This window comes from Macaca thibetana, chromosome 3 (assembly GCF_024542745.1).
Source record: "Macaca thibetana thibetana isolate TM-01 chromosome 3, ASM2454274v1, whole genome shotgun sequence".
Lineage (NCBI taxonomy): Eukaryota > Metazoa > Chordata > Mammalia > Primates > Cercopithecidae > Macaca > Macaca thibetana.
In genome coordinates this window covers 30214165-30228649 of record NC_065580.1, presented here as the reverse complement: position 1 = coordinate 30228649, position 14485 = coordinate 30214165, and the positions used below count along the sequence as shown (strand labels likewise).

At 41.2% G+C, this 14485-nt stretch overlaps 1 protein-coding gene across 2 annotated transcripts in view; it reads right to left on the bottom strand.

The window, feature by feature from the left end:
• Window positions 1-1152: 1152 nt before the first annotated feature.
• TNPO3 (transportin 3) overlaps window positions 1153-14485 on the bottom strand; it is a 101869-nt gene continuing 88536 nt past the window's right edge. For both annotated transcript variants that reach the window (XM_050782518.1, XM_050782519.1), the window contains exons 22-23: window positions 5900-5991; window positions 1153-4073 (exon numbers count right to left, since the gene is read on the bottom strand). In XM_050782518.1, the coding sequence (XP_050638475.1) occupies window positions 5931-5991 (61 nt within the window). In that variant the 3' untranslated portion in view covers window positions 1153-4073; window positions 5900-5930. The remainder of the gene's footprint in view (window positions 4074-5899; window positions 5992-14485) is intronic.

Below are 14485 nucleotides of genomic sequence, written 5' to 3'. Positions count from 1 at the left end.
CACTGCTCTCCGTGTCCCTAAGGGCATTTGAGTTTGCAACCCTTGATGAATGGTGGAGCAGGGAGACTTGAGTGTAGACGAACTGGGGAGGCTTGGAAGGGCCAGGTGCCCCTCGCAACCAGAGTGGGCTGACTTCCCCAGTGCTGCTAGCAGTTGAGTAACTGCCAACAATCTTCCCTGAATTTCTATTTATTGGTTTCTTAAAAATAAAATGAAAACAACAATAAAAAACCTGGCTGTCACTTATAAGATCTCTGTGTTGTAGTAGCCAGTTGTGGATGAACATTACCCAGAAGTGACGGATGTAACAAACTCCAGAGGTAAGGGCAGGCCACTGTGGTACAATTCACTGCTCTGAAGCCAGGCTAGGGCTCCCCTTGGTAGTACCTTTTGACTGCTCTGGTGGCCTGTGCTGGAGCTTACGTTGGAACCCACAGGACCTTGATGCCCACAGCCCTGGGGATGAACGCAGCCCTTTAGCCCCAGCAGTTTCTCTCCCTTCTTTCAAGCTCCTTGTCCCCACCAAGTTCATCCTTATAACCAACTAAATATACCCTTTTAAGACTCTCAGCTTTTCTTTGACATAAAGAACCTACCCTGGCTGGGTGCGGTGGCTCACCCCTTAGTCCCAGCACTTTGGGAGGCCAAGGTAGGCAGATCACAAGGTCAGGAGTTCGAGACCAGCCTGGCCAACATGGTGAAACCCCATCTCTACTAAAAATACAAATATTAGCTGGGTGTGGTGTTGGGTGCCCGTAATCCTAGTTGCTCGGGAGGCGGAGGCAGGAGAATCACTTGACCCCAGGAGGCAGAAGTTGCAGTGAGCTGAGATGCCGCCATTGCACTCCAGCCTGGGCAACACAGCAAGACTCCATCTCAAAAAAAAAAAAAAAAAAAAAAAAAAAAGAAGAAAAAACCTACCCTTTTCAGTCTCTGTAGAGGAGAAGATATCAATGGCTTTTCCCATTTTTGCTGAAGGAGCATTCTTGGAAGGCAATATTCTCATTTGCTGATAATCTATCCCAAAGAATCAGGCACATCTGGTTGCAAAATCTTGAACCTTTAAGGTCTCTTGGTTGTGGCTTTCATCTGATGATTCACTTAAATCAGGGCCACACAAGGTAGACATTTACATAAACTCATGAATGTTGATGCCATTCAAAAGCACAATTTCCTTTATGTCTTAGGCATGCATTCTCAGTTACTGTTCTTTATAACAATTCCCTTCAGATACATAAGGATTACAAGTTACTATGTTTTAGTACAGTCTTGCTGGAAATAGCCCCAATGGATGATCCGTGTTCCACATAATCTTGACCAACATTTCACGGCTAATCCTATCATGGGAAGACAATTCTGTGGGGAGATGACTTAGGCAAGTTCAGATGCAGTTAGCTGACCTGCCCATGTGGACGGGAGATACTCATCCTATTTCTACTAGACAATGCCATACAGAAACACAGCATCTCCATTAGGTGAGCTGATCCTGAACAGTTCCTTTTTAAATTAAAATCTAGATGGGCATCCTTGCTCTGCCAAAAGCTTCAGAGCAGCCCTTTCAAATAATCTGTAAGGCTTAAGTAAGCAGTGAGGTTCTGACACCATTAATAACACAGGGCTGTTTGCAAAGCTATAGCTTTAGATATGCATTCCACAGGATGTTTTTCAGTGGCTTGGGAGGGTTGCATTAAGTCTTCCACACGTTTTTTTCAGTTCCCCACATAATAACCTGTGAAAACAGCCAAATTCCTTAAACAGAGCAAAATCAACTGGTTATTTCAAGGACCTATGGTTGGACAACACTTAAAGGTTTTATTATTTAGCCAGAGCATGAGAGGGATGGCTGGGGCAATGTGCTAATCCTTGGAATCTGATTATCACTCTAGACACTCAAGTTTTTTTCTCTCCTTCTATTATTGCCTCTTTGGAGATTAAAACCCTGTGTACCACTGATGTTATGCTGGAAGATTTGTTTCACCAAATTCCTACTGTTCTGTAGCTTGAGGATTTATGCCCAGGAGTGAAAAAGTTAAAGTGACAGGCAAAGAAAAGGCAGAGAAGTGTCAGTATATCAACAACACTGCCAGATGTATCACATTAGAATACAGCTCCGCCGTTATTAGCTCAAAGCCCCACTGCCATAACAGACTGTTAGGATTCCATTTATTAAAAACTCAGGAAAATGCAAACTAATCTACAGTGACAGAAAACCAGTGGTTACGTGGAAATGGGGATAGATGGGAAGAGGCAGGAAGGAGGGATTACCTAGGGGTTCAAGGAAACTTTTGGCAATAAAGAGTATGTTCACTACCACCCAGGAGGCGGAGCTTGCAGTGAGCCGAGATTGCACCACTGCACTCCAGCCTGGGTGACAGAGCGAGTCTCAAAAAAAAAAAAAAAGTGTGTTCACTACCCTGACTGTGATAACGGTTTCATGGATGTATCTTATGTCAAAGCTTATCAAAGTGTGTACCTTAAACACATGCAGATTATGTTAATGATACTTCAATAAAGTTTTTTTTTTTTTTTTAAAGATCAATAAATCTGTAGGTCAGGAAACTGTCTATTTGTGTGGCCACAATAGAAAAACCATACCACACTGTTTAACATGAAAGAGTAACCCAACTCCCTTTCCCATGGAGCTACACGAAAGAGTAAAATGTAAGCGTCACGAGTTTTGGTGTGAATTAGGAGAATAAAAGGTGCAGAATGAGCCACTTCCCTGAAGTCTGAAGGGTCTGTGGCATCAGGGCAGGGGCCTGCCCTTTCAACTCCATCCCCAGATGTCTATCAGGTACCAAAGGCTGACTCCATAGCTAGTCTAGCTGAACCATTTCTGAGCTACAAGGCAGTGAATGAAAGTAAAAACAAACACTGGTTAAATTTTAAAAATTTATTCTTTTTCTTTTGTTGCTGTTGATTTGTTCTTGAGATGGCTACAACACCAGACAGAACAGTGCCCTCATATCTGATGGCTGTGCAGGGCTGCACTCCTTTGAAACATTAAGATCTGTTTTGGGCTTCCCTCTTTGGCCTCACCCTCCCCTTGAAATCAAGTCATTTCCACACTTTTTAGTAAAATACTAAATGACACATCATCCCTTGTTAGCCCTGTAAACATTTTTTCTCCACACACCCTCCCTCTTTTTTTTCTCTCATGTCTGTGGGTGAATAATTCACTAAGAAAAAAAACCTTAAAAAACAAAAACTTACACATTTATATCCTGCACCCCCCACCCCACCCCAGTTTTGGCTCTTCTCTCCAAGGCAGACAACAACCTGATGTGGATTGGAAGTGGACTGAGATATGGTTATGGATGTATGGTTCAGATATCCATAAATTCTGACCCTGGCAGGTCCTGAGCATCACCAATGTGACCACAATAGAAAGCAGAATAGGCTCCTTGCTTACTCCTCCTTGTCTAAACAACTCTAAAGGTGGGAAGAAACAGCTGGGGAAGGTAGAAGAAATTTCTACTCATTTGCATTTAAAAGGAGGGGAGAGAGAAAGAGAAGGAAGGGGAGAAGAGGAAACAGAGGACAAAACAATAGAAAACCTGAACAAATGACCCTGACCCTCTTCTTCCAATTGCAGCTATTTAATTCATGTGAATCCCCACATTATCCCCAAGTAAATTTTTTGTTTCACAGAAAGCTTGTCCTTTTGTTTTTCCATGTGCACGTGCGCACTGGCGCTTGTGCGTGTATGTGTGTGTGTGCATGTGTCATTTGCTACCAGGTGAATGTTTCAGTTCTGGTTTCTGTTTAGTTTTCCTTTTTTTTCTTTTTTCTTTACTTAAAATTATTTTTCCTTTTAGAAAGTTCACCAGGAAACCAGCTCCCCTCCCACCACGCCGGGCAGGCCACAGCCATCTTTTTAAAAACCGCGCTGATTTTCCCTCACACCCCCAAACAGGAACTCCTCAGGATGGCCTCAGAAGGCTGGAGTCTCTCCCTGTCTGGCGGGACACCCTGGTGGCGGTGAAGGCCCCTCTGCCACAACGGAGGTTTCTGATTGTGGGACACAGTCTGGTTTTTGTTTTCTTCCTGTCTTCTAATTAAAAAAGACATTCCTGACAAAAGAGATAAGATAGTCAATAACTGCACCAGAAAATAGAGCATTTAGTAAAATCAACCTTAAGGCAGAGGTTTCTGTATTTCCTCAGGTACCTCATTCTGAAGTTTGCCATAAGAACTCAGAAAAAAAAAAAATAAAAGTCTGGAGTTTTAACTTGTGGGTTCAAGGGAGCTACTGCATTAATGAGACACCATCTGCAGCGTGTTTCCAATGCTGAGTGTGCTGTGGAAACAAGGGATGATGTGTCAGGAGGGCAAAGAGCCAACAGGTCCAGGTCTCCCATTCAAAGCAACCAGGGAAGTTCCACCTCAGTCTGCTAAATCCCACAGGCTTCATGTCGATTTTATTTTGAAACAAGGCTTTGCCTACCAACCAGTTAAAAATAAAACACCAATTTAGATGCTATCGAAAGGATACTGTATTAAGTGGAGTGGTTCAAAGTGAGGACTCTGGTACCAGAATATCTACATGTGAACTCTGGCTCCACCAATAACTGTCAGGCAAATTGTTAAACATTGTTGAACCTCAATTTCCTCATTTGTAAAGTAGGAAAAATAGTAACAAATCCAGAAAAGCAGATGAGGATTACCTAATACATCTAAAGCATTTAAAACAGTGCCCTGACACACAGTAAGAGCACAATAAAAGTTAACCACGAACACCGACAGCTGTCCATGAGCAACCTTATGAGGTGTATCAGTGTCAGCTAACCCAGACGCCACGCAAAATCTGGGGATCCCAAATGATATTATTACTCATTAAAACAATCAAAGTTGAGAAATGATTTCGGGTGTGGCAAGGCACTGCTGAATATCACCTTTACCTATGAATGCATTTATCACAGAAACTACCAGTGAGTGCTACACATTCATCAAGAATTGCCTCCTGGGAGAAGAAACTCGCCTTGAGACATCAAAGAGTGGGCTTAAAGGACAGTTGGTTTTCTTCTCTCCGTCAAGAAATTGGCATCCAAATTCTACTACCCACTCCTTTCTGCTAAGCTTCTTGCTTTGCTTCAGAATCAGGAGATGGAAAGCACGTGGAGAAAAGTGCTCATCGGGAGCCAAAGATGCTCCTCCTTTCCTGTAAAGGCCAAGCATCCCTAACCTGAATAGCCAAAATTCTTCAACAGCTGACACTTTTTGAACGCTGATATGATCCTCAAGGGAATGCGCATTGATGCATTTTGGATTTTGGATTTTTGGATTAGGAATGCCCAACTGGTATGCATTCTGCAAATATTCCAAAATCCCAAAAAATCAAAAATCCGAAAAACACTTCTGAAAGTGTTTTTTCCTCCGAAATCCCAAGCATTTCGGATAAGGGCTATTCAGCTCGTACCTCCTGCCCTGGTCAAAACCAGGCACTTCAGCATTCAGGTCATAAAAGTGATAAGAATAAGCTCTCTGCTCATTACATCTGGAGGGTCAGTTTTAGGAGACTGGCAATACATATAACAGTCTACTTGAGGTTGCTTTTGCCAAAGTAGCCAGGTTAAAAATACTTGTTTGTTGCCATGTACACTTACCATCTTAGAAGTGTCTGTAAGGGGAAGGGGGAAGAAAATTTTTCAATGCACTTTGCAACAGTTACTTTTTTATGGAGGTAAAAATGGTCCCCCAAAGACACTGACTATTATCTGGCTGCCCAGGCCCAGGAAAATCTGGGCCCCGTATATTCCAGCTGTTCACCACAGTTAAACTGCTGAGTCCTTCCCTGACTCCAGCTATAAGACCGGTCCCTTGATAGGCATTAAAACCTATGCCCATTCCCAGGCATCCCCGACAGTCCGGAGAAAAGCTGGGAACTATGTATCCTCACCTGGGTGACAGGCACAGTGCAGGAGTGTGAGCTATCGAAACAACCTGGTGAAGTCTCGCAAGGCCCAGCAAACTTGCTTACATTCCTCAGCACTAGAAAAGAAAAGGTAGGTTGGTCCTTGACTGAGGAGAAAAGACAGAATATGCTGAAAAACCACCACAACATTGGGGCACACTGAGAACCGTCCCAACTCTGCTAGGAGCTCTCTCCATCATTTCCTGAGCGACCCTGGCTTCAGATCTTTCTGTAATTCAGGGCAAAAATTAACTATTATATATGAGAAAAGTTATAAGCTTGGTGGTCTTCAAAGAGTGGACTCTAGACACAAACTGCCCGAGTTTGAATCTTGGCTCCATTGTGCCCTTCAACAAGTTACCAATCTTTGTCTCAGTTTCCTCATCTGTTAATATTATCTACTTCATAACACTGTTTAGAGGATTAAAATCATCCATATACAGAGTGCTTATGATAATAGAGCAGTGAACAAAATAGTATTCAATACATGTAGGCTGCTACAACAACACTTGGTTGCTAAGGCTCTCATAAGTTTCCTCATTCTCTTCCAAAGATAGATTTTGTTTACAAAGGCTGGTCTAGCAACTAAGTCTCCATCAGTCATTGATTTTCTAGTTGAACAGGCTGCTCAGGATTTCCTCCTGTGGGAGGAGGAGGGAGAGAGGAAAGAGTTAAAACATGTAGAAAGAGAGACGAAGCAGAAGATGCCTATGCGATATGAATAGCCCAATATTCATCCGACCCTGTTTTTTCAAAAGTCCCCCAACCTCCCTTTGTCCAAAACTGTCACCAAGAAACCAGCTGATGCCAGGTTCACTCTATTGTATCTGTCTTCGTAACAGTTTTTGCTAAATGGACATGAGGCTAAGCTAAAGCAGTGGAAAAGGAAGCATCTCTTTTTTTGTTTTTGAGATGGAGTCTTGTTCTTGTCATCTAGGCTGCAGTGCAATGGCACGATCTCAGCTCACTGAAACTTTTGCCCCCCAGGTTCAAGCGATTCTCCTGCCTCAGCCTCCCCAGTAGCTGGGATCACAGATGCCCACCACCACACCCGGCTAATTTTTTATATTTTTAGTAGAGATGTGGTTCGCCATGTTGGCCAGGCTGGTCTCGAACTCCTGACCTTGTGATTCGCCCGCCTCGGCCTCCCAAAGTGCTGGGATTACAGGCATGAGCCACCGCGCCCAGCCAGGAAGCAATTCTTAATATGCTTGCCTTCCTGTGGCCCTCTCCCTGGCTCAACTAACTCAGATACCAGTGCCTACAGCCTAGGATTCAATGCAGATGAAAACACACTTTCCATCTCATAATGATTAAACACCAGGGGAGGGAGCTGCTCTAAGTGATCTAACAGAAAAGATGAAAATACAGCTATCCACTTAGGTTCCTACATCCAGATTTCCCTACCCATTATAAGTTCTGAAACATCATTAAGAACCTTGACTTAGACCCCATGACTTGATTCAACAGAACATTCTAGAAAGTTTCTTCTAGTCGCTCCATCCTAAAAATGTAATGAAAATAAGGCAGGTGGCCAGGCACAGTGGCTCATGCTTGTAATTCCAACACTTTGGGGCAACACAAGGAGACCCCATCTCTACAAATAATTTAAAACTTAGCTGGGTGTGGTGGTGCACACCTGTGGTCCTGGCTACTCACGAGGCTAAGGCAGGAGGATAACCTGAGCTGGGGAGGTTGAGGTTGCAGTGAGCCGTGATTGTGCCACTGCATTCCAGGCTGGGCAACAGAGTAAGACCCTGTCTCAGAAAAAAAGAAAAAAGAAAGAAAATGAGAAAGGTCTTTTGGCTTTATTGGAATTGCCATTACCTCTGTGGATTTAATAAGCTTCAATTAAAGTGTTACATTTCTTATTTTACTTCCAAATTAATATTGATTGTTAAGGAGGCAGCCAGGGTATGTGAGCCCATACCACTCATGCTCCCAATGTCAGGAAGGAGGAAGATTTGTAACCCAAGAGAAGTTGCTATGTGGTGTGTTATTACAAGGGACTAGGATAATAGAAACCCTGAAACTTAGGACAGTGCTGGAGACTGAGATTTTTTTGCTATCCTAATGTCTTACATGTTTTAAATTTTACCCTTCTTCAAGAGACTTCCGTTTTGTTTTGTTTTCAAAACAGATAGAAACAGGGTCTCACTGTGTTGCCCAGGCTGCTGGAACTTCTGGGCTCAAGCTATTGTCCTGCCTCAGCCTCCAAAAGTGCTGGGATTATAGGCGTGAGTCACTGTGCCCAGCAGAGACTTTGGAAGAGAAATAACTTCACAGCCTCCTTTGTGGTGCATGAGAGAAAGTATTGAAACCAAAATGCAAGTATGGGAGAACTGCAATGAGATAGGATGAAATGAGGGACAGGCTACGTTGTCAACTCGGCTTCTGCCCCAATCCTATCTGCAAGTGCTTTGGTGTCAAACACTTCAGCCAAATGTTTAACTTAAGTGTCCTTGGTGGGCAGCCCAATGAAATGGATCAAAAAGCTCGAGGCCGGGCGCTGTGGCTCACACCTGTAATCGCAGCACTTCAGGAGGTCAAGGCGGGTGGATCACCTGAGGTCAGCAGTTTGAGACAAGCCTGGCCAACATGGTGAAACCCATCTCCACTAAAAATACAAAAATTAGCCGGACATGGTGGTGGGTACCTGTGATCCCAGCTACTCGGGAGGCTGAGGCCGGAGAATCGCTTGAACCAGGAGGCGGAGGTTGCAGTGAGCTGAGATCACACCACTGCACTTCAGCCTGGACGACAGAGCAAGACTCCATCTCAAAAAAAAAAAAGCTCCATGAATGTTAGAACTATAGTCATGTGCTACAGTGATGTTTTGGTCAACGATGGACTGCATATATGACAGTGGTCCTACGAGTATAATAGAGATGAACAACTGCATGTTGCATTACTCACATGCTTGTGATGATGCTGGTATAAAAAAACCTACTGCACTGCCAGTCGTATAAAACAATGCATACAATTATCTACAGTACACAATACTTGATCATAAACAACTATATTACTGGGTTATGTATTTACTATACTATATTTTTTATCATTAGAATGTATTCCTTCTACTTACAAAAAAAAAAAAACTGTAAAACAGCCTCAGGCAGGTCCTTCAGGAGGGATTCCAGAAGAAATTGTTATCCTAGGAGACGGCAGCCCCATGTGTGTTATTGCCCCTTGAAGACCTTCTAAGTGGGACAAGATGTAAAGGTGGAAGACAGTGATATTGATGATCCTGACCCTATGTAGGTCTAGGCTAATATGTGTTTGTGTCTTAGCTTTTAACAAAAAAGTTTAAAAGCTTTAAAAAATAAAAAATAAGAAAAAAGTAATTTTAAGAATAGAAAAAAGCTTATAAAGATACAAAGAAAAAAATTTTTTATGAGCTGTACAATTTGTGTTTTAAGCTACGTGTTATTACAAAGGAGTCCAAGAGTTTTTTTAAAAAATTCAGTTTATAAAGTAAAAAAGTTACAGTAAGCAAGGGTTAATTTTTTATTATTATTTTTATTTTCAGACAGAGTCTCACTCTGTCGCCCAGGCTGGAGTGTGGTGGCACGATCTCGGCCCACTGCAACTTCTGCCTCCCAGGTTCAAGTGTTTCTCCAGCCTCAGCCTCCCGAGTAGCTGGGATTACAGGTGCCCACCACTAAGGCTGGCTAATCTTTAAAATTTTTAGGAGAGATGGGGTTTCACCATGTTGGCCAGGCTGGTCTCAAACTCCTGATCTCAAGTGATCTGTCTGTCTCGGCCTCCCAAAGTGCTGGGATTACAGACATGAGCCACTGCGCCTGGCCAAGGGTTAATTTTTTATTGATGAAAAAATTTTTTTGTAAACTTAGTGTAGCCAAAGTATATAGTATCTATAAAAAGTCTACAGTAGTGTATGGTAATGTCCTAGGCCTTCTATTTACTCACCACTCACTCATTCACTCACCTAGAGCAACTTCCAGTCCTGCAAGTTCCATTCATGGTAAGTGCCCTCATACAGGCGTACCTTTTTTTTTCCTCTTTTATACTGTATTTTTACTGTACCTTTCCTATGTTTAGATATGTTTGGATACACGAATTCTTACCATTGTGTTACAATTGCCTACAGTATTCAGTACAGTAACCTGCTGTACAGGTTTGCAGCCTAGGAGCAATAGGCTACACTATATAGACCAGATGTCCGGTAGGCTATACCGTCTAGGTTTGTAGAAGTATATTCTATGATGTTTGCACAACAACTAAACCACCTAATGACACATTTCTTGGAACATATCCCCATCAGTAAGTAACACATGACTGTATTTTCTGTCTCAGTCCTTCTGACATTTGATATTTCTTAGCTTTTTAATTTATTTATTTACTTTTTCAACTGCCAGTATTTTTTAGATTCTATTTTCTGGCTTCTAGTCCCCAAGTTCCTATCTTTCCACCACATTTCTGAATTATGGTCGCTATTTTTCGAGCCCCATAAGATTACTAGGGGAGTGCTGAGAAATGAGATCCTTTTGATCCGACGACCTGGTAGGTAATAGAAAATAATGAAACTCTGGTGACTTGACTAGGGATTCAACCCCTTACTGGCCTCTAATTCCAGTATCAATGCTTCCCATGTTCAACATCTTTTGGCTTTGAAGCTCCCCAGGCAAGTGACAAGCAGTCACAGAATAAACACCAAGATAGAGAAATGGAAATGATGGCAGGGTTTCTTCTGGTCCCAATTGGTCTTAGTTAATGATGGGCTCATTTGGCATTTGGAAAGCAAGAATGTTATTTTAGAATGAAAAGTCCCAGCTTTCTTCAAGTTGACCAACTAAAAAAGCTAGGGAATTAATTACTAGTACCACGTGAAAAGCAGGCTTGGGCTTGCTGAAATGAAACTGAACCAGTTCACCCTCTCTGCCAGAATAGCAAACAAAGTAGCATGTTGAGGCAGGTGTTACAGGACCTTAAAATCAAAAGGGAGACTGAGTCATGAATGGGACAGAAAGTTCAAGGGCTTTCTGTCCTTTCTACTACAGGCAATCTAGAGGAAGAGAATTACTAAGAGGAGATGAGCAATCTCAAGTCCTTTCTCTAGCACCTCAACATTAGCTCTCACTTCTGTTCATTTCCCACCACTATGTTACATATGTTACAGCCTGCTATAGGAAGAGCTGCAAAACTTGTTTAGCAATGAAAGATCAGGTAGGTCAGGATGGTGGTGCACCTTATTTTCCCATATCACAGGACAAAGATCACAGATTTTTCCCCCCACAGCACTGCTTTACTTAGGTCTCTTTTCCTTGCCCCCAGAATTATCATAAATTAGGAAAGGATATCTATGACCTTGATTTCAGACTTAGCATATTATTTTATCTGTCATATATTAGTCCCACTGAGGGAATGAGGGCTTGACAGAGACTTATTCCAGAATGTGTGGGTGGCTGCCTTAGAGTCAACAGGAAACATGCCCCAGCTAGTCTTGCAAGTACATAATGACATTCTAGCAGTTTCTCCTCTGAGGAGAAGGGAGTTAACATTCACTGATCACATACTATGTACAAGATCTTCTTTAGATTTCCATTTGGTATCTCATAATAACCTTATGAGACTGGTAGTACTAACCCTATTTCACTTGATAAATAAACTGAAGATCAAAGTAATAGGGTATGTGGCAAGATTCAAACAAATATACTTGACTCCAAACCCCATCTTTGGAGGGCTTCCCCTAGGTTCCCATTTGCTTTAAGAAAATTAGAGCCAATACGATCCTTCCCTTATACTGTAACCAGCACTGAATGGAATAATGCAAAACAGAAGCAGAGAGAAGCAACTACTATACTTCTTTCCCCTCAGACAGCTTGTAGATAGAATACTACTTCTACTGAGAAGATTCACAGTAAAAGCAATCAAATAATTTTTAAGGTCACCCCAGTCAATATATATCTACCCAGTGGAGGGAAAATCCCCACTTCTGGCAAAATGTGTCATGAAGGGTCACATGCTGTTTTTCAGTCATGCATGTCACTTGATCTATGGCTAAAAGTGAGTTATTTCTGGGGCATACTGGGCTTACTACTTAAGCTACTTAGTAAACTATAAAATAATAGCATTCCATGGTTTGGGATTTTAACATTAACAACATTGTTGGAAACATTCCAGAAGATGAGAAAGTAAACTATTTTGGAAAGTGACATTAAGAAATCAATTCTGAGAAAAGACAACTAGCTCTTGTACCACTGCGTAAAGTTCATTTTCTTTCCCTTCTAAGTCTGATTTTACCCATAAAAGTGTAATTTATGCTCATAAAAAAGTGCACATAGTACAGAAAGTTATGAAATGAAAAGTAAAAGCCTCCCTCCCCTCCTAGTCTCACTTATATATCTTTCCAAAAACTTACTGTGCATAAAGTAGCCTCTGTGTGTGTATAATTTATAATAAAACAGCTCTTTAAAGTACAAGTTGGTTAATTTACAATAGCATAAAAAAATACTTATGAAAAAATTTAACCAAGGAGGTGAAAAACTTATTCACTGAAAACTACAAAATGTAGCTGAAAGAAATTAAAGACACCAATAAATGGAACAATATACTGTATTTGTCGATTTGGAAATTTAATATTGTTAAGATTTCAATACTACTCCAAGCAATCTATAGATTCAATACAATCCCCATCAAAATCCCAACAATCTCTTGTACAGAAAAATCTACCCTAAAATTCATATGGAATTTCAAGGGTCCCCAAGTGGCAAAACAATCCTTTTTTTTTTTTTTTAATTTTTGAGACGGAGTCTCACTCTGTGGCCCAGGCTGGAGTGCAGTGGCCAATCTCGGCTCACTGCAAGCTCCACCTCCTAGGTTCACGCCATTCTCCTGCCTCAGCCTCCTGAGTAGCTGGGACTACAGGTGCCCACCACCACGTCCGGCTAATTTTTTGTATTTTTAGTAGAGACAGGGGTTTCACTGTGTTAGCCAGGATGGTCTCGATCTCCTGAACTTGTGATCTGCCCACCTCGGCCTCCCAAAGTGCTGGGATTACAGGCGTGAGCCACCGCGCCTTGCCGCCAAAACAATCTTTAAAGAGAACACTACAGGCCTCATATTCCTGATTCTAAAATTTATTACAAAGCCACAATAATCAAAACAGCATGGTACTGACATAAAGAAATACATCATAGACCAATGGAATAGAATAGGGAGTCCATTAATAAATTCTCCTGTATATGGTCAAATGATTTTCAACAAGGATGTCAGTGCAGAAAGCGCAGTCTTTTCAATAAATGGTGCTGGGAAAACTGGACATCCACAAGCAAAAGAAAGAGGCTGGACCCTTACCTAATACCACATATAAAAATTAACTCAAAAAGGATCAAAGACCTGACATAAGACCTAAAACTGTAAAACTCTTAGAAGAAAATCTAGGCGAAAAACTTCATGACATTAAATCTGGCAATGATTTCCTAGATATGACACCAAACAGACAACGAAACTAAAACAGATAAACTAGGCTATATCAAAATTAAAAACTTCTGTGCATCAAGGGACACAATCAACAGAATGAAAAGGCAACCTAAAGAATGGAAGAAAATGTTTGCAAATCATGTACCTGATAAGGAATTAATATCCCAAATATAAAAGGAACTCCTGCAACTCAACAACAAAAGAAACCCAATTTTTAAACAGGCAAAGCACTTGAACAGACATTTCTCCAAGAAGATAAACAAATGGCCAACAAGCATATGAAAAGATGCTCAACATCATTAACCATTATGGAAATGCAAATGAAAACCACAATGAGATATCACTTCACACTTGGTGTGAAATGCTAAGACGGCTACTCTCAAAAAACCGAGAAAATAACAAGTGTTGGTGAGGATGTGGATAAATTGGAACTTTGTGCACTGCTAGTGGGAATGTAAAATGGTGCAGCTGCTATGGAAAACAGTATGATGGTTCTTCAAAAAATTAAAAGAAGATTAAATAAAATCACCATATGATCCAGCAATTCCACCTCTGGGTATCCAAAAGAATTGAAAGCAGGGGCTGAAAGAGATATTTGTACACCTGGGTTTATAGGAGCCTTACTCACAACAGCTAAGAGGTAGAAGCAATCCAAATGGCCATCAACAGATGGAAGGATAAATAAAATGTGGTATACGCATACAATGGACTATTATTTAGCCTTTAAATGGAAGAAAATTCTGGCACACGCTACAACATAGATGAATCCTGAGGACATTATGCTAAGTGAGGTAAGCTAGCCACAAAAATACAAATCTGTATGATCTCACTTATATGAGGTATCTATAGTAGTCAGACTCAAACATTAAGTAGGAAGGTAATTGCCAGGAGATGGGGAGAGGGGAGAATGGAGAATTGTTGCTTAATGGGTATAGTTTCAGTTTTACAAGATGGAAAAGTTCTTGATATTGGTAATGCAACAACATGAATATATACTTAACCCTACTGAACTATGCATTTATAAAAATGGTTAATACTGTAAATTTCATGTTATGTGTATTTTTATAACAATTAAAAAATTTTAAAATTATTTTAAAAGCTCAAGTTAGGTTATATAATACTGTTATT